Raw genomic sequence first — 26,953 nt, 5'->3', positions numbered from 1 at the left:
TTGACGCTGAATCCGAATTTCAACTTTGCGCCATTAAATTCGGACCGGAAAGTTGCCAAATTTGGCAAAAATGGCCTAAAATCGGCCTTTTTTCCGGATTATGGCCTGTAACTTGCCAACAATTGATCTAACGATAAAATTAGTTATTTTCAGAAATAAAGCTCGTTAAATTTCCTATAAAAAAGTTCCTATACACTTTTTTGCTCAAGGCAAAATCAAGCGCGCTGGCGGGCTCCGAACTTTGTAAAATGAGCGAATATTGCGCATAGTGTAATGTGCTGGGTTATCCTTATTATTTACATCAATTTATTTCACTAAGTGTAAATTTTATCATCTGCACTTAATTTGTCCAGAAATTACTCGTCGGACGATTAAAGCAGGAGACATCGGGCAAAAACCGCGAAAAACACAATTTTCGCTCATTTTTTAAAGTTCGGAGCCCGCCAGCGCGCTTAATTTTGCCATGAGCAAAAAAAAGAATAGGAACTTTTTTATAGGAAATTTAACGAGCTTTATTTTTGAAAATAACTAATTTTATCGTCAGATCAATTTTGGGCGAGTTACAGGCCATAATCCGCGAAAAAAGGGCCCATTCATTTTAGGCCATTTCTGCCAAATATTGGCAATTTTACGCGGTCAGAAATTAATGGCGCAAGTTGTGAAATTCGGATTCAGCGTTCAAAAATTACATGGAATTGATGAAAACATTGCTACCCGGGATTTTTGCAGGCTCTTTTCCTTGTTTGCCTGGACTATCAACGATATTCTGCCTTGTGAGGGAAAAACGCCGTATGGACCCTCAGGCGTTGCCAAATTTCCTTGATTAAAACACGAATTTACCGGAAAACTCATAAAGGTTTATTTCTTCCAATTTTTCAGATGATTTTGTTCGCAATTTCACCAAAAGTTTATATGAAAGTATCAAGGAGAAATATGCACGACTTTCCTCAAAAATAAGCATTTTATCTAAGGAGATTTGGCAAACCTTGGATGTTCAAACGGAGTTTTTCCTTAACACGGCAGTATTTTCCGCTTATTGCTAGTGATGACTGGCGAGCAACACGTTTAGCAAAAATTGAATAAAATTCACCTGATAGGCGAATTTTTGCGTCTGGATTCGGTTCGTAATTTGGGATACATATTAAAACTCGAAACACAGGGAAACTAATACCACATAGGACTATTGTATCACCGTTGGAACTAGGACCGATCAGAATCGAGTATCTAATTTTCAACCAAATCCTGAAGAAATGAACGAAATCCAGTGTTAGGTTCAAGAAAGCGCGCCAATTGGCCGATGCAACACGACTTAACCTGAGGTATAACACATCACACAAATGGACTACATTTTGCAATTTGGACCTATAAATTCCGGCCCAGTTTAAAAACAACGTATGTGCCATCAGTTTCCCTATGCACATATGTGTTTTTCGGATGAGCCAGAATTGATAGGTCCAAATGGCAAAATGCAGTCCAAATTATGAAAGTCGAAGATCGGGTTTCGCTAATTCTTAACCAATTTCCTAGAGTTCTGTTTTGCATTACACTAAGTTTTTGCAATCAAGAATAGCAATCGCTGGTTCACTCATAAAAACACAAATCGGCAAGAAAAAATAAATGGAGCGTATGACGTTTTTCAAAACGGCAATTTATATTAATTCGCCTGAAGATGTCAATTGAAATACATATCACAATTCGGAACTATTATTTCCGGCTCATCAATAAAAGCACCTATACAGGGGAAACCAATACCATGCACATAGGCTGTTTCTAAAATGGGCCAGAAATAGCAGGGTCCTTCCTACAGAATGTAGTTCAATTCTTCTTATGAGGAGAAATCATCATACTGCGTGTGTTGAGGGAAGAACATTCGAGCGTTGCCACATTTCCTTCGATAAAATGTTCATTTTCGAGGAAACATATGGATATTCTCCCTTAAAATTCTCAAGACTTTTCGGGTGAATGGACCACTAGACAAGGTACGATATTCGCATATCTGGATACATGTTTCATCCACCAAAATTTCACGTTCAAAACGCGATGGCGCAAACGAATATTACCGAATCAACTCCTTCGGAAGATATAATGATTCTTGGTGCGTGAATTCAAACCACCGCTCATGAAAATTAATGCTCTACGAGATTCACATCGCTCGTAACGTTATCATGAACGTCTTGCGATGAAAAAAATCTTGGTAACCACAATCTTGACCACTTTGGACTCAGCTATAGCAAATTACTTATAGTTTGAAAAAAACAAGGTGGGAAGATGAACATTGAGACGATTGAGAAGGATTGTGAAACCGGTTGTAGTGCGCGATTTGACTTACGTAGCGCTTTGAGTTTCTTGTGAGCGGGGCGTTCAAATTCCTCGTAACCAATGTGGAATAAAACTGTTATGCTTCGTTAGGAGTTGGTTTCAGTAATATTGTTCTCAAATCGTGTTTACGTGAAATTTTGGAAAGATCCATGTATCAGAATGATTAAATTCGTACCTTGTCTAGTGGTCCATCTGCGAGCAAAATTATCTGTAAATCGGAGAAAAATATTCATAGTTGACGGGAAATTGTGAATTATAAGGGGAAACTTCGCAAGCCTAAAGGTTCAAACGACGTTCATCCTTAAAATGGCCAGCGTAGGAATAAGTGTCTTTTGTGGTGCTGACAGGCAACACTGTCTGCAGACACAACGTAACGCAGGTTGAACCGCAACATGGGACACGGCGGACGCAACGCACACCGTAGTGCGTCGCTCCTGACGTAAACGTGTATCTCTATTTCCATATGAACCCTGTTTTACATAGAGTATCAAAGTTTTGGGGTTCATGCGGAAGTCGAGATACGCCCTAAAGAGCGACGGGTAGACTTGCTGTGCGGCTCTGCGTCTTGTCCAGCCACGTCGCAACGCACCGCAGCGCGACGCGACGCGGCGCTCCCAAGGCCGATCTCAATGAAAAATGGATCGCTCCTATTAGACCTGGGATTGGAGATCGAGGATTCCCTCCGCTTTGTGTGAATGCTAATCACCTTTCTGGATCAGAGACCAAACAGCTAGTCAGCTTGCGTCTGTTGCATGGGGAATCTTTACTGGTCGCCTGCCAAGTTGCCATGTTCACGGTCCAAGTCCATGGCTGCAACTCCTGAGGGGCCATAATGCGTTGAGAAAGGGAGAATTTCTAGGTAATTTTCAATTTTTCAAGGATTTTTGGTATAGTTGAGCTGGGAGCGTCAAGAGGGCCTGAATTCTACATTGGGATCGCCTCAGAGCGCTTCTGGCTCATTGTCAGTTTAGAACAACTTACGTGCGTACAAATAAGCCAAATTGTAATTCTTAATTGCAAAATGAAGTCCAAATACTCCTGGGTAGAGCCCGAACATTATTGTCGGCCCAGAATCTAATACAGGTTGTCTACCAGCTGGAAAAAACCAGTATCGGGGACGTTTGGAGACTTATTCCATGAAAATTGGGAACATTTTTACCACAATAGACGAGAGAAAGAAAAGTCGCGAGAGAAAGCGACATAAAATGAAATATAGATAAACTCGACAGTCGACACCGAGCTCCCAACGTTTCGGACCGTTCCCGCCGAAAGACGCCAGCGAGGGTTCGAATTTCTGCCGCCTAGCGCCCAACCGTAAATTTGCAATTTTCGGCGGACGATTCTTGTCAGTTTTGGGGACCTGAACATGAAAATCGGGGACATTTTGGGAGATCGGGGACACCTTTCTAGAATCTGGGACAATCGGGGACTTCGGGACAGCGGGACACCCTGTGGTAGACGTGCCACTCCCGAAAAAGCGCTCTAGTGATCAGAGCCGAGAAGGAAGTGAAAGGATCAGCCGAAAATATACCTACACAGTTAGGAAAAGTAATGCAGTTAGAACAACGCGACCAATAACGCGTCTGGTAATTGAACTTGGACGAGCGTAAATGAAACTGTATGCAGTTACTTGCAGGATTACAAACCCTGTTGTGTTTTTGTGTGAAACCCTGTGTGTGGTGAATGTGTTTTTGTGTGAAACCCGGTTGTGTTTTTGTGTGAAACCGGTTGTGTTTCTGTGTGAAACCCGGTTGTGTTTCTATGTGAAACCCTGTTGTGTTTCTGTGTGAAACCCCGCGTGTTTTTTTTTGACACGCGTGTCAAAAAATAACAAAATTTAGATTAGTTTGTGTTTCATTCCCCATATTAACACATAAATATAACACGATAGCTGGGAAAAAAACACGGTTTAAAACCGTAGCATGTAACCTACATAACAGCACAGACAATATTATACGAATTGTAGCCCACAGCCCGAACTTTGTCGGCACTTTACACGGAGATGCAACAGCTGTCGATAAGCCCTAACTGCAATACCTGCCAATCAGAGACGCTAAAATGGACTTCAGTGCAGTCCAGACTATTCAAGTACCGGTCGGTGGAAGGACCGACGAAATTCGGCCCCTCTCATGATTAAAGAAGGCCCAGGTATGTTTGAGAGAGACAGTCCTGGTTTTCTGGTGACCAGTTTTATGAATGATGGTCAAACAACATATTTTTCCAAGTTACTAGTCCATTACACTCAAAATCCCTCAATTCCTTCCACCCAAAATGCAGTAAAGTTCGATCTTCATGTTGATGACGTTAAATGAGCATTTTCATGTGGATTTTCGGTCAGAGTTTTGTCAAACCAACAACGTCAATTTGATGAAAATGTTAAAGTAATACGTCACATTTCAGTCGCCAAAAACTTTTCACACGGTTTCCTTTCCCAGCGCTAGTATGAAAAAAGTACGTATTAGTATAGTGCGACAAGTTTTATCAAGTGAATCGGGCTACATATAAGACAGTGGTTTGAAAATTCAACAGATGGAAGGAGAAAAATTAGGAGAGAAAGTGTGTTTGCGAATGCCCATCAAAGACAGCGCACATCAAAAGCGGCTTGGACACGATATTCGGAGTGAAATTTGATAGGATCCATGTGGGTACCTTCGAAGAGGGTGAACGCAAGATAAGCTGGATTGTCAAATCCCGGAGGGAAATAGCAAAATTTTGCAGAACGTTGCGGAAAGAAAATTAATAGATCTTCACTGCATCAAAAATTTAGATGTGGACTACTGCGAAAGTGAAACAAAGATAATTAAAACAGAAAAGAGAGAAAAATCTATCCAGCGTCTAACTCTAGTTGTTTCTAATTGGAGTTCGCGGTGTTGACTTCTGGCTCAAAACACGTGAATTTTTGAGTATGGAGGTTACACATACACATGGTACTTTCATGTTTTTAATTTCCAAGGTAGACCAAAATCTATCTTAGATATGCAATAGGTTCCTATGGAAGATTTGTGCGTCTGGAGCTATCTAACATAGTTTCACATAAAATAAATTAGGACGCGAATTCACTCTCAAATTTTTTGTGGAATCAGACATTGTCCCTGGTTTACTCGTGGGGAACTCCTTTAAAAAAAACACCTTCAGCATGTAAAAAAGGTTGACTACTCTGAAACTTGAGACCGAAATCATTCGTAATATTTTCATTACTGCTGCAATGGAATCCAAAGGAACGCCTGACTTCCTAAATGGGAGCATCATGTTAAATTCTCTAAATATAGTTTATAGTTGAAACAAAATTCATAAAAATATGATCTGACTCTTAAATTTTTCTCCTCTCCATCAAAAGCGAGATAATCTCATTATAATTTTTATGGTGTCTGAATGGCAACATGTGCTGAATCCTGACCCGGGCAGATGACAAATGGTTCGCTGCCCGCACATCTTCTCTTTTGACGTATCAATTTCAAGCATTTTGCGCATTATTCAGCCATCAGTGGGTGAGTGAAAAACAAAAGCGCTGAATTGTCAAGAGGGATACAATAGTGAATAACTCTTTTCAAAACATAGTCAATTATAATTAACTCTCAGTAAAGCCAGAAGAATCCGTATCGCCAGCAAATAGAAAAAAAAAAAAAAAAAAACGAGATCAGGCAGTATGTATGACCCTTACGAGGTGCATTTCCTTGATAAGAAATTTCACAAACATTTTCGAGTGTCTGAAAATTTTTTTGAAGAGCTATCAGAGATGCTCATCGTATATAAAGAATCCAGTGATGAATAGTAAACCAACACCATTTTACTTCAGGTTGACTTTAATAAAACTGACTGTAGGTGAAGAAGACTGTAGATGAAACTTTTTAGGAGACACGTTCTTAGGTGAACAGTTTTAGGCGAAAAGTCCGATAGGTGAAAAGGGGTGAGTAGTCCGGTAACGTTCGAGGTACCTAAGAAGGGGAAAGCTAGTTATACTTTAGCGTTAAGGCTGAGGACGCATGGGGTATGAAACATTGAGGAAAAGCAGACAGGAGCAAAAGAAAATAGACAAAATTCCAGTTGCTTGCAGTTCTATGAAAGAACTGAGAGCACACTCAACCTAGCGCAATTTCTCGGAATAATTTAAAATTGAGTCAAGCAGTCGGAAAAAATGCCTCACGCAACTAAAGGAGACCCAAATAATAAGAAGGCAGAAGAGCGAATGCAGTGGTGTGGACAGGAATTTTTTTTTGTGTAGGTAAAAATTCCTGAAAATCAGGCAATTTTACGTTTCCAGGGAGAAAATTTTCCAAGGGAGGGTCAAAACTCCCACGCTACATCTCTGACTGCAGTCGGATATGTTGCGAGATATTGTAAGAATCCTAAATTTTCGAAACATTCGAAAAATTACAAAAAAAAAAAAAAAAAAAAAAAAATATGGAAGAAAATAATAATAAAATGAAACGAATTTTGCAAATTTGAAAACAAGCTAGGACTAAATGTTTGCTATCGGATGATCATGTCAGACGGATAGTTTCTAAGCTCGGAACGAGGATGAGGTTGTCATTCCCGAGCCGCAGGTGGTGGTTAAGTTGGCAACATTCGCGCTAACTAACCGAAAACGTGCCACGTCGGGATGAGTTTGATCCAGTTGGACATTTAAATAAGGCTAATTATAGGGCAGGAGAAAGTTTCATTTTTGACTGAGTCCTCCCTTCCTGGGCACGCAGACACCGGGCCGAGAGCAGGGTGTCCCGATACCTGCCGACAACGGTGCGGGAAAAATGATCCACTCCTTGTTGCCGAAATCACCCAAGTCGCACGATGTTAAGGAGCTAGGACCGAGACGTGCCCTCACCGCTTGGCAACGTCGTGTTGCCTCGATTAATTTCAAAACTAACACAATTGAAAATTATAGCCTTAAAACTGTCCTGAACGTGTTAATAGCCGCGAAAGATTATACAGCTGTGAAACTACTCTGATCACGCATTTGCCCGTTGATTTCACGGCTGCCGCTTCAGTTGAAAAACACGTTATTCTCCCGGTCGTTCGAGTTAGGATATAGTCACCTTCCAGCCAAAGTATCAAAAGCGCCGTTTGAAGCGCGAATCTCCGTAAGACCAACGTAAAACGGAAGAAATTAATGAAGGTTTTTATAATACAAGAGACTTGAAATCTTGAGTAGGCACGCATGTTCGCGCAAAAAAAAAAAAATAAGAAAAAAAAATCAATAAATTTGAACACATTTTTTGGGAAAGCCCTGTCAACACTACTAGCAAAAGGTCACGGAACTTTGCGCGAAAGTCAAGTTTCGTAAACCTATCTCTAATGGACAAGGCCTTCCATTCATAAGAAATGAACAAAAAATCTATGAAAGAACAAATACAAAATTTGGTTTAATGATTTTAACCGCGCCGCGCCGACCGCACCGTGTCTGGCGCAATGCGTAAAGTATTCACGCCGTCTTGTAGGCGCTGTGCGTTTCAAGCTGACCGCACTGTGTTTGGCGCAATGCGTGAAGTATTCATGCATTCTTGTAGGCGCTATCCGTTTCACGCTGACCACAATAACCGCACTGTATTTGATGCAATGCGTGAAGTATTCGTGCAGTCTTGTAGGCGCTAATATGTGTTACATGCCGATTGCCACTCCGAGGCGAGGGCTTCTCCTTTTCATCTCGAGTCCTCGTCATCATTTCTCCCTAAGTCGCGCCGTTTCAGGCCAAATTGTGAGTTTGGTTTCTCTTTTAACTCGACTAATTAAAGGCGCTGTCTCTTGTATCACTGAAAGACGACAAAATTAGAAATTACTATACTCTCAGGAAATCAGCGATTTTGTAGCCTTTTCTCGTTTGTTATTTTTTTTTATACCTACATTTAAAAAAATTGCAAAATTTGCCGCCCCCTAGATTTGCTGCCATGGGCCACGGCTCATGTGGCCACATCCTTAATCCGGCCCTGGTGCGCTATCACTAGGTCAATGCATGTGCTGCTTGCGATTTTGGGGCACTACCTTTAGATTCTGAACTTGAAATATGGTTTCAAGTCTAAAGGACTTAAACTGATCGTTAGCAAAATTAATTAGAAGTTTAAAAGATTCCGCCATGAATTACAGTGCATTTAACGTATAGTAGAATAGTATAGTTGGACTTTTAGCGATTAAAGACTACTTTTTCTTCGTAAGAACAGCATATGTGTCAATACTTTCTTTACACAGTAAGAAAAAAAAATCGACATTTCGTGTTACTATGGGAAGTACCTAAAACACAAAGTAATATAGACGCGCGGTTTATAGTTTTTGGTTCGTTTTTCTTTGGGTTGAAAGTTCGCAACCTTGTTTGAAATCAGGGACGAGCTACCAACCAAGACTGCCGTTATAGCAGAGAGAGCAGTGGGTGCATTTCTATATGATCCAATAGATCCATGGTTAGCCCATGCTTTTATGTGTCTCGAGGCCGAATACGCTGGTCATTCACAAGTCGTAATCTCTGAGCATCGTCCCCAGATGTTTCAGAGTAATCTAAAGTTTCGGTCTGTTTAACCAAAAATTTGGTCGATCAAGAAAGTCTTTTGGTTGATCTGGCCGAAAAAAAACCTTACTCAAAATAATCCGAAGAAACGAAAAACGCACGGAAACTTTTGACTGTGTACTGTGCGTGTATATCTGGATTTACGGTTGAGTCGAACATAATCGTTCCTCATGGCAAAATGTTGCCCAATTTATAATCTGAGTTTTGAATCGGGTGGACTTATGGAGAAACCTATATTTTGATTGATTTTCAAGCACTCATACGAGACTTCAGCTATGAGAATTACCGGTGCTACAGTATTTGGACCGCGTTAGGCAGAAAGGAACCAAGCCACATTAGCCATTCAATTGGACAATTTGATTTTTACATGAAAACGGTTCTGCAGATTTTTGTACAAACAGTGAATTTTTTGTGTAGGCAAATCCCTCAAAATTTCTTAAGGAATCCGCAAAAACGTTCTCTTGTATAAAATTGAATTGCCATGTTGAAAGCAATGGCTGATGTGTGTGGCTTGGTTCCTCTCTGCTAAACGCGGTCAATTTCTCCCTTGATAGAGTGGAAAAAGCTTAAGGCCAAAACTTATGGCGGGACACAAGAACCAGAAGCATTTCGGAAGGGCAAGTATGAGAGATCGACCGTACCTACAGATGACACATAGCGATGCTGATCGTGGGAGGGGGAAGGGGGGTCGGTCGAGATGAATGCTTTGCGAGGAGAGGCGAGGGAGGGGGCGAGGCTAATGCGATCAAAACAGTGAGCACTAAAAGTCCCCGGTGCCTGCGCGCACTCTGATAATGCACGTACAGAGCACTTAATGAGTATTTTGTCGTTCCCTGGCTCCGTATTTATTGTTCGGGCCTAAAATAATTCGATTTAATGTCCTTGACTCAATGGACGACGATAATAACAGAAACAAAAATCATTCCTCTCCTTTTTCTCGCTCGGCGCTAGCCTCGGCTCCCAAAATCTGCTCGTATGTTTTGTTCGCGACCATGTTGCCATATGGGGCAAACTGGACTTACGGAAAAAAGCGTTTACGTTGAAGACACAGGAAAGTATAGTCGACTAAAGTGGTCCCTGGTTGCAGTTAGCTAACTTAATGGCGTCCCATCCCTGCCGGTTAATAGGCCTGCAACAGTGGCGATTATTGAAAGTTGGCAATATTGATCTTTCTTTATGCAAAGGGATGTTGAAACATCGATTCTAGGTAAGACAGCCTGTTTCACTTAGAATCGATATATTCGGTGGATTTAAATCTTAACAGTGTTGTCAACTTGTAAGAATCGCGACTGGCCTGCACCATACCGTGTTTTGCGTCTTGGCCCTGAACCGGCAGATGGGGGACGTAGAAAAGCTAGGTAATAACGCAAACTGACCCTCCCGTCTTGTGTGTCAGACGAGATTTCGATTTTTTCCCACACTTCAAGTTTGCAAAATGGAGCCACTAGTTCCGACATTTTAAAAACAATGTTAATGCTGTTCGTTTCCTATTAGGTAGGTGCTTCTGTAGGTGAGCCGGACATAGTGGCTTTTCATGAGGCTCTGTAAGAACGATGTAAACAAACTCGATCGAGAAGAATTTGTATCTTGGGAGAAGTGGGGGGGGGGGGGGGAGTGATAGGTCACAGAAGAAGCATAATTCTTGTCAAAAATATCCATCAAGGCTTGTTCATGACTTAATCTAGAAAATGGAAATTGAAAAACCCTTGTCACATATAAAACTCTCATTTTGTTTCTTGACCCTGATCCACAGCTAGGGTTAGAGGGACTATCACGAATGGACTAGACACGCTGAGCAATCAAGAGCCGCGCTTTTTTCTGTAAAAACATTTCGGAGACGGCAATACTGTCCATGTATACGTATTCCAGGAAAAAATCTCTATTTATGAGCATCGGAACGTTATCAAATTGTTTATGATAAAACGCAAATTTCTGGAAAACCAGTGAATTTTCTCTTTGAAATTTCTTTTCAAAAGTTATGATCAAAGACATTCACCGCCGAAAATTTCCAAAAATGTTTACTAGATTCTAGAGAAAATTGGTCTAAAATTTGTACATATATTAAAACAGTCCTCACAAACAAAAAAGAAATAATAGACAAACAAATATATGCCGATGCATGCCAACTGGCGGATCCCGGCGTCGCTAACAATAACCCTTGCTGACTCCAGTAATTTTCATTACTATCTCTCCTTTTATTTATTCAGCAAAATTTAGCTGCTAATTTATATTATAGTCCTAATCATTATTGTTTTTCTTTAATATCTATATTACTCACTTTCACTGTAAGTGTATTTCATAACTATGTAATTTATTGCGACAATAAACAAAAAAAAAAAAAAAAAAAAAAACGTCTTATCTGCAAGTTCAAAGGCAAGTAATGGGTACTCGTTCTCCAGAAAAAAAAATACGCACCTATATGCATGCAAACTTGTGGCGACTGTTAAATTCGCAAACTGGGTTTCTCTCTGGCAAACCATCTACATAAAAAAGAAGGAAAAGACGGGTAGAAAAAAATTATTATCAGGGATGAATTGAGTGCCTGTCGAGGAAGAGTCAAGAGATACAGAATCAATTTCTGGTGAGTTTTCCGCGTCTTTCCTCTTCTCTGTTGGCTTCTATGTGTCAAAGTTGATGATGAAGATTACGAGTATTCAAGGGGATAACAGACCAGGTAAATGAAAGCGCAGAAAAAAAGAACCCGATTTAGAAAGAGGTCTGCATCTTGAAATAAGGAAACAAGATGGTCAAATATTCCTGAAAACTTTGAGAGTAATATGATATCAACCTCAGCTCCTGATATCAAGATGAGCAATACCTATGATCTTCCTTGAAAAGGGCTCCATGGACGGACAGATCGGGCGGCTACATCATTCGATTCATTGATGATTTGACTGCGAAGCATCGATTGACTTAGCCACTAAAGATGTTCATTGGTGAAACGAACGAGACGTTGAGCCTCAAGTCTGTTCAGCGAGCGTTCAAATAAAGAACGCCTTCATTTTGCGCTGATACCAAACCACGACCAAAATGTTCTGAAACTCACGACTCGTCGTCTTATATAGCGTTCCCTGCTCTAAAATCGCAAAATCTCGCTTTAGATTTTTGCACATGCACTTTGCACTTTAAGGATATACTTTGAAAATTTTCAATTAATTTGTTGTATACATGGTGTAAATAAATCTTTGGGATTTTTCAATAGACAAAACGAAAATTTAATGAGAAGAAAACTTAAATGAATATGTAAACAAAATAGAACCGGTTAACTTCAGTTTCACACGTAATAAACATTGAGGAACAACAATTGAACAAAATTGGAGGAACACCAAAAGTACCTGAGAACAGTTTGAGTAAGATAAAGATTAAGCGGCTGCGTAATTAAAAGTAAAAATTAAGTGAGGCACAAGTGAACACAGATGATTATTAAGTAACGCTTGGCATTAACGTTAATGCACATATTTAAAAGGCTAACAGTCGTTGAAACTCTTGAACAAGACGAAATTATCCTAAGTTTATAAGAGTAAATGTATACATAGTTTGCACTTTCAACAAATCCATTAGTTTCAGAGACCAGATGAGTATTAACTCTTCAGTTGAGACGAAAGGCTCGGATGAAAGAAGTTAGAATAAATGAACTTAAATTTAACTATTACACCAGAGTGAAGGATAAAATAGTTGAAAAAGTTGATAGTAATGCACTACAATTCAACTGACATACCAGGATGAAGGATCGACAAAGTACGTATCAAATCATGACACAAAAAAAAGGATAATAGTAATAAAATAATATTTTAAATTTAACAGCTGCAAAAACTATGTATGTATTATATCTTGAAAAAAAAGAGAAAGAAACAGTAAATAAAACTAATCTGACATTCTGACATTAAAAGTGCAATACGAATCAAATCTCTTGGAATCGAGTGCATTTAAAAATTCAGTTCGACTCCAATAAAAATTAAGTTAGTAAGAAACCAATCAAATGGGAGGCAAGTTTTTTCATTGTCTTAGGTTTTTGAATGGAGTGAAAAATTTACGACAAGCGAAATTAAGAAATATATTGATAATAAAGTCAATTTATCAGTGTGCGCAATTTTGGGTGGAAGGATTGAGTACCAGGAGATTGACATCTGTTGACACATAGACTTGTCTTCGTTTTCTAGAGGGTAAAGAACGAGTGAGGTAATATCAAGGTACTTAAGTTATATCAAACATTGTAATGAATGTTACAATATGGCTACCCAATTTTTTGAGTTTAAACTCACTAAGTCATTATTTACTTTTGCTTTCAGCATGATTCCTCCCATTCATATACGACACAAAATAAATACATTTTTTTAAAATCAAGAGTTAAAACCAAAATATTTCTTCATTACGCATACGCTTTTCGAGAGGAGAGAAATTATCTTGATGTGGTTGTTCAAAAGTGGACATACTATTCAGTAAAACTTTAAAAACTAGAAAAGTTTTGCATGGACAAAAGTACACAAAAATTAGAGAAGCAAATGACTGCGTATACGTACTCTGACCCAGAAACGGTGTAATTATTATGGGTAGACAAGACCTTACATTACAGAGAATAAAACGAGGAAAAATAGATGTCACTTCATTTGAAAGATGGAAATATCCTGGAAATTTATTCAAGACACTTTAAAGCTGACGATTAGAATATATAAAAAAGGGAAAAGATGAAAAGGAGGAGGGACAAAAGGGAGGGGGGGGGGGAGCATCACAAATATTAAAACAGCAAAGTTAGATGTCCCACAGTTCGATACGTAGAGGAAAACATGGATTATTGATCCTTCTTTCACCACCCTAAACGAATATTCATGGTCTGCTATATTCAGCTACTGTACGGGAGAGTTTAGACTAATTCGTTGAGCGTTGTACTTGCGCATAGGCCGTTTTCGACGTACTTAAAAATACTTAGGGGTTGAAATTCATTCTTGAATTATTTTCTTGAAAGTGACAACACGAGCAAATGTCAGGATCAATAACAAAATTCCATTAACTAAAGCCTGAAACAGGCATGAATACACAACATATGAAAGAACAAGAACAAAAAGAGAAACAAAAAACAAACAACAAGAGGGATCAATGATTGAAATATAAGTAAGATTAAGAGATAAAGTATAATGGAGAGTTCTTAAAATTCAAAACCATAACATGAAAAACATCAAATTTTCAAAAATTTTAGTAAAAAGGTAGAGAAACTAAGAATATAAAAATTGACATTAAACTACATTTCATTGAAAAATTTGTACTTTTGGCTCTAGGAATTTAAAAATTCCTAATCGTGTGAACTAAAAAATTTTCAACCTAAACATACTGAGTTTCTTTCCTAAATTAAAGGCAGCAGTTACAGGCTTTATGTTAAATGTGGATTTATTGAATGTGATTCATTTATCTACTGCCTTCATTTCATGCTCTGCTAACAAAAGGGCTTACGGCTCAATTTTTACAAGAGCCCTGCGAGGTATTGAGTATTCCAAATAACAGAGCTCATCTCATAGAGTGCACTGCTTTTAAAGAGAAAAAAAAAAAAACTTCTCCTCCACGTTATACATATGGGAAGTTGAACTTAAAAACAAGTTTCTTCCATAGGTAGGTGGGTATTGCCAAAAGAGACTTGTAGTCGAGTTCAACCATGTATATTAACGTGATAGAAGCGTATTCGATATTTCATTTTTAAAATTCATCGTATGGTGACATCCTTTTGTCAGCAGAGCAATGTAGTTATGGAACAGCGCATACCCTTCATTACAGATGAAACTCCACCATTCACTGAAAGAAATTCTTGAGATATTATTTTGATTTCAAGGGTCTTTCCTTGTCGACAAAATTTGGGAATCTTTTTTTTAGTCTGATCCGCGCAGATTTAACTTAAAGTAAGTTTTTTTTAGTTAAAGAGACGTTAATTTGATATCATTTTTTCAACTTAGACTTAACAATAACAAAACGACGTTTTTTCACTAAAAAAACAGAAGTTGAGTTATATCTGCACGAGTTAACTTAAAAAAAAAAAAAAAAAAAAAAAAAAAAAAATTGTCGACAAGAAACGACGCTTTAAGCAACTATTATTCGGTCACACAAATTTACAGTTCGAAGCTGCAAGCCGAACGGTTCGGGCGATGCTGAGCACCGGACATTCGGTTCTCGTAAGTGGGATGGTTTCCAACAGTTAAAGGTTAGTGTTTCGATGTTTCCTCGCCACGTGACTCTCAAGGCTTCCTTCGGTCCAGAAGACTTTCCAGCAAAGTTCGCAAGAGAAGGTGCCGTCTGCACTTCGGCTCCGCTGTCGTTTGCAGGGTTTCGAACCACCGAGGATATTTTTGATAGACGATCCTCTACTTTTTGGTTGGGTGATACCAACTCTCGGTTTGTCATTTAAAATTGGCTCAATTTCGAGGTCAGATTCGACTTCTTTTAATTCATGCAGCCTGTAGCAAGAGGGAACCCGAGGTAATTTCTCCAAGTCGGAAGTTCCTTCCAACCGGACCAAAAAGTCTTCGAGCCTACGCGGAAGCTTCGTGTCGGTGGAAAAGAGCAAGAGCTTCTCTTCGTTGAGCATGTCCATCGAAAATTTATCGAAGATTCGAGTCTCGAAACCGCCGATTTTGATGATTTTTTGAAGGGGGAGTTGGAGAGTCTTCCTCCCGTTAACCGTTGCCAGCTCTTTTCTCTCTTTCGATTTGGGAGTCTGTGCAGGCTGTGAAGGAGCAGACAAATTGGGAGGATCGATTTTTCTGCCATTGAGGAGGCGGGACTTAACGACATCCTTGGTTGAGGTTGAAACTACTGTCATGCACGGGTAAAAGAGACTTTTCACTCTAAACAGGGGATAAAAAAATGAGGGGGATGAAATATGTATGAGGTAGGAGAGTGGACGATGTAGACTTAGAATAGATCGTATTCTATACATCAAACGGGTGAGATTGTATCGATACCGATTGATTCAAAACATAAACACAGCCTCAAAAGTCAATTGAGTAATCTGATGGAACGGGTTTTTTGTGATAGAATTTTGATTCGCAAGAGTACGAATTATTGGCCAAGCGTGGTGAAATTGCTACGAAGTTTCTCAATTCCAGCTTTTCTGACAAATATCCTAAAATTTTGGTTTGAGGTTACGTTCTATTGTTTTGAACCAAACGATACATCGAACCACTATCGAATACGATCCATTAGAATCGATTAGATTTTGGTGGAAACGTTCAGAATTACGACATGCTTCATCTCGAATAGTTGGAGTAAGTTGGGGGACCCTCGGGTCAATGATTGAATCGTTATCGACATTGATCGATAAATAGCTGTCAAGACACGGATATATCAATCAACGTCATTTGATGACGATTAAGAATAATCTGGGCGATCTCTGTTGATAATTTATAGCATGGCTTATGGATTTTAGGACTTCCGCCATAAGCACACAACGAACATAGAAATAACTGAAACTAAATTTTCTCGAAAAAATATCTGGAAGTCCAGACACCTAGAGTCACGCCAGAAATATTGACGAAAGATGCCATGGCTCTTGGGTTTTTGGACTCTTGCCCTTCTGTAATTAATGATTCGTTGTAACGTTTCGCTTAATATACTGTGTTAATGCCGATGCTTAGAATCAATACCTAACCAGGGCTCATATTTTTTTGGACTTCTACTTTTTCTACACGTCACATAATTATATTGATTGCAAAATTTAGCAATAAAAAATGCATTTGTTGCATTTGCTCATACCTAAAAAAAAATATTTTCCCCGCAAATCAACAGGATGTAGATAGTCTTAACTCAAAATTCGTTTCTGAATGTAAAATAAATTATACGCTTTAGCGTTAATGTCTATAGCTCTAGAGTCCATTCCTCAAGGATATTTTAAGAAAAAAAATAATAATAATAAGCATTGATCTCTGATGTTCCTGGGAATTAATTATGGGCCAAACGGTGTAGGTACCTCCGAATGTTTTCTTGTGATTTTGAAAGCTATGTTATAGACCAGCCCCACCGAGTGTGATCTTATGACAAATACACACACACGCAGGCGATGCACCAATATACCAAAATCACGGAGAAAAACATGGAAAAGGACCTGAAAAAAAAGTCTCAGCGTAAGACGTTTTAACTTTTAGAAAGGTCATTTCTATTATGAAAAAATGAGAAAAATAGAGAAGCAAGTATAAGCAAATGAATGTCACTGTCCGCGGAAAGAGGGATCGTGGTCCATAAAAACTCAAAGTCGACCATAATTAAAATCAGAGCAAAGAGAAGTTTCAACAAATATTTTAGAGACTTAGACGCCACAACACTTCGCACATGCAGCACTCCTCGCTGCCATACTAGGTAATAATGCCGTATGAACATCAAATTTCCTCTCAAAACACATTCGTTTTTTGAAGAAAGTAACGAAAATTTTTCCTTGAAATTATGATAATTTTCAGATCAAATTAGAAACTAAATCCTCTGAAAAATCTAAATTGAAATATTCGCAAATCCTAAAAATTTGTCGCAGGAAATTTGGCAACGCCTAATGACCAATACGGCGTTCTTCCTTATAGTACGGCAGAAAACTCTCTGGTATCGATAATTTGGTTTTGAGTTCTTTTGGAAAGGGATCATCCCTACATTACGTAACGCTTTAGGGGGGTTGAGGAGAGCGTTACGGCATTTTGTTTTTGCGTGTTAAAGCATTAGAATCTACGTCCCAAAAGCGTTGCAAGGGGGGAGGAGGGGGGTTCTAAAATGCCAAAAACCTGCGTTACGTGATATAGGGACGGCCCCAAAGCTATGCGAATTCAAGTTAACTCACCTCGTTTGAGGGCACGGGATAGGATCTCCTTGTCCAGCGAAGGTCTCTGGGTGCGGATGAGGGAACTGAATGCGATGTCCACTCTCGGCCACTCTCCCTTCTTCAGGAACCTCCGCACGACGCGGTTGATGTACCGGGGCAGAGGCATTCCGGTGAGGTCCTGGCAGAAGCTGATCATCCTCCTTCGTATTCACACACGTGAGCGCGTGCTCTCGAAGACATCTCGCCGAGGCGTCGAAGCTCTGACCGCACCTGGCGCAGCCCACCCTCTCGTCCGAATGGCACTCTCTCAGATGCTCTTCGAGCTGAGCTTCCGAAGCAAACCCTTTCTTCGGCGCGCACATCCCGCACATAAACTTCACGGGTAGCGGTTTCCGGGAGTGCTCCTTGATGTGCCGGGCCAGGCTGAGGGTGTCCACGAAGTCGGTGCCGCAGATCCTGCATTTCAGGAGGTTCTTCGCCCGCCTCTTGATCTTGATGCTAGCCGATGACAACGATTTCTCGACTGGTGGGACCAAGTCGCCTGGAGTGAGTTTAGAGCACCCCCTTCTAGGGACCGGTTTGAAGAGAGCACGACGTGCGACCCTATTTCGCCTGCTAGGAAAATGGCTTCCCACATTTTTGGGTGGAGATAGTACGGTTGCGGCTACATTCGTGTCTTTGGGTTGTCTCGGCCAAGGAGGATTACGGAGGTCGATTAGAAAATCCAGTGGGTTTTTGCGGGCGTCCAAGTCGAGGTAGACTGGAGGACTCCGTTGGGTAGATAGACTGCGTTGATTCTGTTCGATGCATGGAGAGCTGGTTGGATTTAGTGGGTCGTGGAGATTTTGAAAATCGTTGTTGAGTTCGTTGTCCAAGAGGACGCCGCTCAGTGGTGGAGCGAATAACATGCACGCTTCGGTGCGATCGTCGTCTACGTCGGATGCAGAGACGAGGAGGTTCAGAGTTGACTGCTCCATAATGCCCGGAGTGAGGGTGGGCGATGGAGAGCTGGTTGGATTTAGTGGCTCGCGGAGATTTTGAAAATCGTTGTTGAGTTCGTTGTCCAAGAGGACGCCGCTCCGTGGTGGAGCGAATAACATGTACGCTTCGGTGAGATCGTTGTCAGTGTCGTATGCAGAGACGAGAAGGCTCAGAGATGACTCCTCCATGTTGCCTGGAGTGAGGGTGGGCGATGGATTTGTGACGGAAGCAGCAGATTCACGACTCTGCAGAAAAACAAACAAACCAAAAAATATTATGAATATTGCTTGTGAGCTCTTGTTTAGGGTGAAATTATGGCGATTCCAATGGGACTACTTAGTGCAAAATCATCGGCGGATCCAGAAAATTGGCAACATTGTTTTTCTCCATTTAAACCCATGGAAAAGTATCGATTCTTGGAGGGGCCATGTGCTCCGACAAGAGTCGATTATTTAACATAGGTTTAAATTGTAGGAATCCAAATTGCTGGATCCGCCTCAATGCAAAATGAACTACTATTTCACAAAACTGATTGCGGTGTACGCAAGGGTCGTTTAGACAGAAAGTTGACTTCATGCTGATTTTAACGCACATTAACTACACCACCAAAGTTCTGTCTGAACTACTGTTTCTCGCTCATTTTGCAAAAAATGTAAATGCAATTGGATTGCATTTTGCAAAAAGGAACCAGGAGCATTGCAATGTTGCTAAGATTGTGCAACTTCTTTTGTCTTGGATAACAAACCTGATTATCCATATTCTACTAACTGAAAACTATGAATCTGAGACGAAAATGATCATGTAAATTTCATATTTTTCCAAGATTTTAGTTATTTTACTGTACTTAAAGGATGAATTTGCACAATCTTAACATCACTGCAATGCTTCTGGTTCCTTTTTGCAAAATGCAATCCAATTAATTCCCATGCAGATGATTGCGTTCGTGGAAATGCCACAAATAGGATTTCCTTGTTGCAAAACGTTGTCCTATTAAAATGATTGACATGGCGCAATGGTTTCACATGATCAAACGGAGAAAAGATTGATTGGATCGAGTTTAAAAGAAAGAGGCTAAACTCTCGTATGTCAGAATTGAAATAAAAACGTTCATGAGTTTTATTCTGCAAGGCTTAATGTTGTGGTTAAATGAAGATAGAGTTAAACTTCTACTTCACCCATCCAAAATGTTCAAAAGTAAAACATTCTTGGAAACCACGAAAAATGACATTTTACAGGGCGGATTTTCTAGTATGCTGCCGTGCTAAGCAAGAACGCCGTAAATCCATCAAGATTTTAAAGATCCCTCGTTTTTTGGAACTTTAACACTTTATACAATGAAAACCGTTTTGCCCACACACCTCAAATTTTCAGGTTAAGTTCTTGATAGTATTTGCAAAAGAATTCTGTAAAAATATTGTCCAAAGTTACACATGTTTTTCTGCTATGACAAATTGTTTCCAAAAAATTTAAAATGTCGTTTACGGTGTTTTTGCGTTGCACGGCAGTAATGGAGTAGGGGAGAGGCGGGCAACGTGGAACGGGCGGGCAAAGTGGAATTTGGCCTTTTAAAAAAATCTGTCAGTCCTAAGGCGACTCTGGTGGTTGAAATTGAAACTAGAGAGGGTACCCATCTATTAGAAACTGTTTCTATGCAAAAAACAACAACATAACAAATAAAAAATGACGGCAATAGAAAACCGGTCCTTCGCAAATTTTTTTCGCGCCCATGAAAACTTATGGGGCCACGGGCAAAGAGGAATGGGCGGGTAAAGTGGAATATGGTCATTTTAAAAAATGTATTCATCCTGTGGTGCTTGAAATCGAAACTAGAGAGAGTACTTATCCATTAGAAACTGTTTTTATGCAAAAAGAAAAACATAAGCAATAATGAATCACGAAAGAAACTAGCCGGCGCTTGCCAGATTTGGCCCTTGTTCGTGAGAGCTTATTCGTATTTAGAAGTAGTCACGTGACGCTTTGACGCCATCAGCCGCAATCACTCGTCACCACAGTGGTGTGTTTTTTTCACAGCCCTCGGAAAAAAAAAAATGTGCGTGTCAAATTAATAAATCCATGAATCTCACCTAATCAGTAATTGCTCTAGTTTCGATTTCAAAAACAAAATCTGACTGAATCGGCTTCTCCTTTTAATTATTAGTACAATTTCAAGGGGCGCTGTCTCAAATTCCACTTTGCCCGACTTAAGTCGGGCAAAGTGGAATTTGGCCTCTTTTTTTTGTATCTAATTTTCTTGGCGCTTTTTGAAGACTTTTCCGGCTTCTTTTACCTTTTTTTGATAAAAAAGCGATGAAACTTCAATTATAAATAATCAGAATGTTTTAGGTAGTTGAGACAAATTTTCTGTAGCGCGTTAAAAAAAGTGTTCCACTTTGCCCGGTTCTCCCCTAAGGGCGTCTAGAACCCTTGAAATCCCCTCTCCGCGCCACTTCCTCCCTATCGTAACATGGTGCAGAGATTGCGCTCCCTGCTGGTAAAAGCTCTGCAGTAAAACCACCCGAGAAGGCGCTTTAATAAAATTATCGACTACGCAAGACGAGGAGGCTAATTAAAAGGCTGGCTCCGTTTTCTTGGGGCAAACAGTTAAACAAAGGCCCTCCCCACCCCCCTCTCTATGAGAATCGAGAGCGCGCTCTCGGAAGTGTCAACTCGTTTCAGTTCGTCTAATTCGCGCGCTCCAAACTGGTAATACGATTATTGGCCCGTGTTTGCTTTGGTAAGGTCGATATCAAAGGGAAATTCTCCTCGGCGTCGTAATTAGTTTATTGTGCAAAAACAAAATAGCGTCTGCGGCGACAGAGTCATGCACGCTGGCAAATTGAGACGAGTTTGAAGACGTGCGCGAAAACGCGAGCTTCGGGGAGGTACCAGTGTGTCATGGCAGCATTGCATATGATTTGCAGTGGCACCCTCGGGCTGATTTTTGAAATTCATAGACAAAGTTATGGACTTAGAGGACAAAGTGAAAATACTGCGATCCTATTAGTGGAAGCGCGAGGGTTTGCAATAGACAGAGGAGGTAAGTGACAGATTCACTAACGGCAAAACCACGAGGGGCGGAGGGGAGAGCCCCACCCCCCTCACAATCACCCATTTAAACCGACAGGATCGCTTTATTTTCCCGTTGCCTTAGCTTTGTCTATCAATTTTTAGCATTCTGGAACTTTTTGCACCCTCACAAGAGGCTGAGAAAGTTGCAAGTTCTGCAAGCAGCACGGCGAACATCGCCTTCTAAAGTTTTAGAATATATTTGTATCCACGTGCTGATTTAATTGACCTACTAAAAACTCCGACATTTACCTGCTTCTCTACACACTCTCTATTTAGAGTGTAATCAAGCATATTGATGGCCGAAGTGCGGAGCCACATATCTCTGTTTACAACGTTGCAGACTTCCTGACAGATATTCATGGTTTCTTTGAAACGACTAACATATCTGACTTAACTCATCGAAATCTTTCTTGATTTTTCTCCTCCATTAGCATTCTGTAAAAATTTCAAGCTATAGAATTGGCTTGTTTCTCCTCAAAAAAATTAAATAGAGACGGACGTTTTGAAACACCGCATTGGAAGTACGTGATATCGCACTTCAGCCATCGATATCCTTCATAAAAGTGAGTCGGACTAAGTTTCATAAACTATCCTGAATCAGTCTAATTCAGGGTAGTTAATGAAACATAGTCTGATGTCAGGCTGACTCACTTTTACTGGGGATTGTTGACTTCTCCGGGTTCACGTAGTTTCTACAGCAAAGGATGTTAAAAACAAGTCCATATCATCCGAATATTTCACAGTATCCGAACTGGAAAATCTAGGACACAGATTGCATCATTAAGTCGAGGGTTAAAGTCGCAGTTTTCCATTCGACGCTAGTCTCACTTTCGTCGACCCTCCGCTGAGGAACGGCAGCGCGAGTGAAGGCTATTACAATAATGATGAGATACACTTACGATCGTCGTCTGAATCGTGGTCGAAAATATATGTTTACGAGTTCCTCCCGCCTCGTACGAAACGCCTGGCGACATTAGTCCAGATGGATAGAGCCCATGACGAGACGTCATTATGTTGGAAATGCTAAGATTTTCCATGTTGCCGAACTTGGAACAGAGTGAGGGTGTTCTCAGATTTCAGAGTTCTCTGACTTTCCTCCAGAGATGATCAACCGGACTAAATTTTGCAATTAGGAACGAACATTTCTAGATCACACTTAAAAACACTTATCTTCATAGAGAAGTTAATGACACATAACTTGTTTCTAAACTGAGCTAGAGATTGTAGTTCCGGATTGCAAAATGTAGTCTAATTTAACAGACCCGGCAGTGATACCTTCCCCAGTGTAATCCCCCAGTGGGGGATGATCGTTCAGATTCGCCTGATAATATGACTAAATTACTTAAAGGTTGAGTGAATGGTTCAGAAATCCTACCCCAATTTGCAAAAACTCGTAAAGCAAAGGGCTCACCTCGAAATTCATCAGACATCGTTATGCGAATTTTATTTGATATTTTCCACAAGTTGCTCATCGGTAATATTAGGGGAAAAGTAGCGTTGACTTTCGGACTTAAGTTTATTCCCTCAGTGTTTCTGCGAGAGTTTCTATGATCGTTTCTGCTTCTCCCTGACTTTTCAGAGATTTTGAACTTAAAAAAAAAAAAAAAAAAAAAAAAAAAAAAAAAATCATTCATAAGTAAAGGAAAGGGGCTCCCCTGAACTGAGTATTTCTTCTCATTCCTATACTGTGAACACTTTCATACCAATTCCAATAAACGCCAAAGCGCAGGCTTTAAAAGCGAAGAGCTGGCAGGTTCCTTCCAGGTATATCCTTCAGAACTATTCTTAGAGTATTTTTATGAATGAATAGTCCTATCTTCCCCACCTTGAATGAGTTTTTAAAGGTCGAGAAAGAAAAAAAAAGATAGACAAAAAAAGCCTACTCCTAGTGAGAAATTTGGAAATCCCCTCTGACAAACTGTGGCGAACGCGATATAGGTCATTTTAAGTTAAATCTACGGTCTCGAGCTTGCGCCAAAAATCAAGATATTATAGACAACGTTCACGCACAAAATCAAGAAATTACCGACATTGTTTATGCCCAAAATTTTACAAAATTTCCATTTTAAGGGTGAGTTAAACCTCGGGGTTGAGATAAAAATCTTATATTTATATACACCTTGTAAGAATAGATTTTTTTTTTAAAAAAAAAGAAAAAAAAAGAAACCAACATAAAAATCTCAAGTTGCTGAATCAAAATGAAGGGTGTTCGATTTTGGACTGGTGGACCTTGACTTTAATTAAGTATTTTGTCACATCTTGATTCTGAAGGAACGTAAACTTGGCAACGAGGGATCTCGGTCAAATTCTAGACTGGAAGGGCGCGGGAGGGCGCAAATACTTCCGGGGCGGGCCTCTTTGATCACCCTTTTATAGGCTCGGGGGCCCGGGAATAATAAGGTTTCGGGAAATTCGGGAGCGGCAACGCGAGGCGGAGACATAAAACATGTGCCGGGAGGAGGAATCGATGGCGTCTCGGGTGGCCGCCTTTTTATGGAACATGTGGTTTGTTCTCGACCTTGTTTTTATGGCCTTTTTTTCCACTTTGATAATTTACCAGCATCCGATTCGGGAGCTAATTAGCGCTCGTTTTGACTTCGAAATAACGACGTAATTGGCGGTGACATGAGATCACGAGACGGTAGAGAAACGTCGAGAGAAAGCTCTTCGGTGCCCATTGGAATTAGGATCACCACCCCGAAACTTCCGTGCGAAGTAAAAACGCCGTAAGAGTACTCGAGAGTTGCCAAATTTACTCTGATCAAATTATGATTGCTGAGGAGTGTTACGAATATTTTCTTTTGAAACTTTCTGGTAATTTGGGTCCCATTACGTGTGAAATTCTCTAGAAAATTCGAAGAAAAATGTTCACTAATTGCCCTGAAAATGCATACTTTATTGTTGAAAATTTGGCAAGTCTGAAGGCTCATACGGCGTGCATCCTTGACACGGCAGAAAAAGACTCCTTCTCGTGTCATGGGCGGAGCTCAGTGGTTATCCTTTAGGGACAAGACTGGACGGGGGGGGGGGGGGGGGGGGGGGGGGGGCTGAAAGGATGGAATTCCCCCAGGAGGGCAGAATCCGGGGGCCCTCTTGACTAATTTTTCAAAACTTTAACTATTAGCCGTTAACTTCGTCAAAAAATAAAAAATACCAGGGCACTAGAAACCTGGAATATTGAAAAATGTCAGGGAATATTTTTGACACCAGAAAGATCCTTGAAAAAAGTTGTAGATCTGACCATAGCTCACTGTCAGTTTGCCTTCAATTTCCAGTGTAGGCAACCCAAGCTCCCAAGGGGCAGAATAATGGTAACACCCTCAAATTTCGAGATTGCTCGAGGAAAAAAGCAGGAAAAATCACCAAACGTTCAACCAGGGCGTTTGGCGTGGAGTAATGATTTTGCATCTTATATATTATTTTTGGCAAGATATTTTGTTGCTTATCACTTTGAAAGCGCTCTGTGGAAAAATTGCTGTATTTGTGTATCGCAGTAGGTTTTTGTAAGATTAAAAAACAATCGATGCATAGATAAATAAATAAGCACAGATAATAAATTTAAACACATAATTAAAATTGATTAACGTAAGAGCGCCTAGTTTTTTTTTGGTAAACAGGGCCAAGCCCCTAATTTATCAGTGATTGGACCTGGTTCCTACATGCAAGTAGTAATTTTCACTTAGAATAATTTTCACAGAGGTTCCAATGCTTCACTCTATTCTCCTTTATTTTTTCACATTTCTACCTTGATTATCTGGGCCCGGGGGCTACCGCGTCACCCGGGCCAGTGCAGCCCTGCTGGTCATTACTCCTGTTAAGTTAGACATATTTAGACCATGCAGCAATATACTTTGGATGAGTGATTAGACCAAGTAGATGCAGGTATCAAAAAACGGTTTACTTCATAACGAGATGCCTTCTAGTCCTAGAGCCACTATCACTACCTAGAAGTACAAAGAGGCAAACAACATGCGGGCAAACTATGAGCATTTAGGTAGATAGCGGATTTATTATCATCTGGGCTGAGTTGGAAATTAAAAGTAATTACAATAGAACAATGTAAATACGTTGACTTACAAAGTTGGAGAGCATTGATTTATTAAAAGTTGATACCTACCTGCATCTATTTGATCTAATCACTCATCCAAATCATAAGGCAATACACGCAGTAAGTAAGGAGAATCAATTACTAACCTAGCAATGGTAAATGATTAGCTGAACGTTTCATCCAATGATTCGTGTGCACTCGATGACACAATTCTGAACATACGAAGTAAGTCCCACAAAATACTAACCGAGAAAAACACTCACAATGCCATGTGAAATCGGAGTTAAACACAGTGGCTAACACGACGAGGAGACGAACGTTTCAAAGCGATCCAAGATTTGGACGACACACCTCGCGCAGTGAAAAACAAAGGACTACGGAAATAGGAAAAGTTAATTTGACGAAAGATTAAACCACCACAATATTAATTTCACAATAGTTTACCTGAAGCTTCCTTGAAATGTCTGTGTTGATATGCAGGGACTGGGCGGTTTGTTTACATTCGAGGACCTTCTGCTGATATGATGATTGCCCTCTGGTGGCAGAAGCGCGCAGCGACAAAAGGTCTGAGGTCTGCAAAACTATCCGCTGATAAGACCGCTGCACTCAACGTTGTCGTGTTGGGCAGCAAAATATCGTCGGCTAGGTATACTGCCATGCGAGGAAAAACGCCGTAAGAGCCTTCAGACGTTGCCACATTTCATTCAACAATAACGAAATTTACTGGGAAAGTTCTGAATATTTTCCTCTCAATCTTTTAGACAATTTTATTCTCGACTTCATTTAAAATATCTGAGAATTTCAAGAAAAAAATATGCATTATTTGGCTCAAAAGACATTTTTACAGGAAAAATTTTGCAACTTATGAATGCTCAAACGGAGTTTTTCCTTAGCACGGCAGTATATTGTCGGTATACAGGGTTATCCAAAAGTCACTGATCACCCCTGGAACTTTTTTCCAAATTGAGATAGAAGTTTGAAACTTTGACAATGTTCCTCGGTCTAAAGTAGCAACTTTTTGGTCCCTCCAAAATTTTGGGGGGCGGTCCCCTCTATGGGGGACGAGGGCTAACTTTTTTTTTTCAAATGGCAACCCCCCCCCCCCTTGTGATACCTCATTCGAAAGATAATAAAAAAAGAAAATTTGGCGCAAACCGCAGGTCAAAATTTTTGACAAAATGGCGGCCGGTCAAAGTTCAAAAGGCGGAAATCTGACATCTCCGTTCTTTATGGACAGATTGGCGTTAAACTCGGAATCCTA

General features: G+C 40.2%; 1 protein-coding gene across 4 annotated transcripts in view; it reads right to left on the bottom strand.

The window, feature by feature from the left end:
• LOC109039439 (hdc homolog, cell cycle regulator) overlaps window positions 1-26,208 on the bottom strand; it is a 298,819-nt gene extending 272,611 nt beyond the window's left edge. Inside the window, exons 1-3 of one of the 4 annotated variants that reach the window (XM_072296776.1) lie at window positions 25,839-26,208; window positions 17,613-18,820; window positions 12,003-13,827 (exon numbers count right to left, since the gene is read on the bottom strand). In XM_072296776.1, coding sequence (XP_072152877.1) covers window positions 13,821-13,827; window positions 17,613-18,763 — 1,158 coding nt within the window. In that variant the 5' untranslated portion in view covers window positions 18,764-18,820; window positions 25,839-26,208 and the 3' untranslated portion in view covers window positions 12,003-13,820. Of the gene's footprint in view, window positions 1-12,002; window positions 13,828-14,841; window positions 16,896-17,612; window positions 18,821-25,838 lie in introns of those variants that run through there. The other 3 variants (XM_019052947.2, XM_019052962.2, XM_072296761.1) reach the window with 3 other exon arrangements.
• Between the last annotated feature and the right edge of the window lie 745 nt (window positions 26,209-26,953).

This window comes from Bemisia tabaci, chromosome 1 (assembly GCF_918797505.1).
Source record: "Bemisia tabaci chromosome 1, PGI_BMITA_v3".
Taxonomy (NCBI): Eukaryota; Metazoa; Arthropoda; class Insecta; order Hemiptera; family Aleyrodidae; genus Bemisia; species Bemisia tabaci.
The sequence above is the reverse complement of the archived record's forward strand: the minus strand, read 5'-3'. Positions and strand labels throughout refer to the sequence as shown.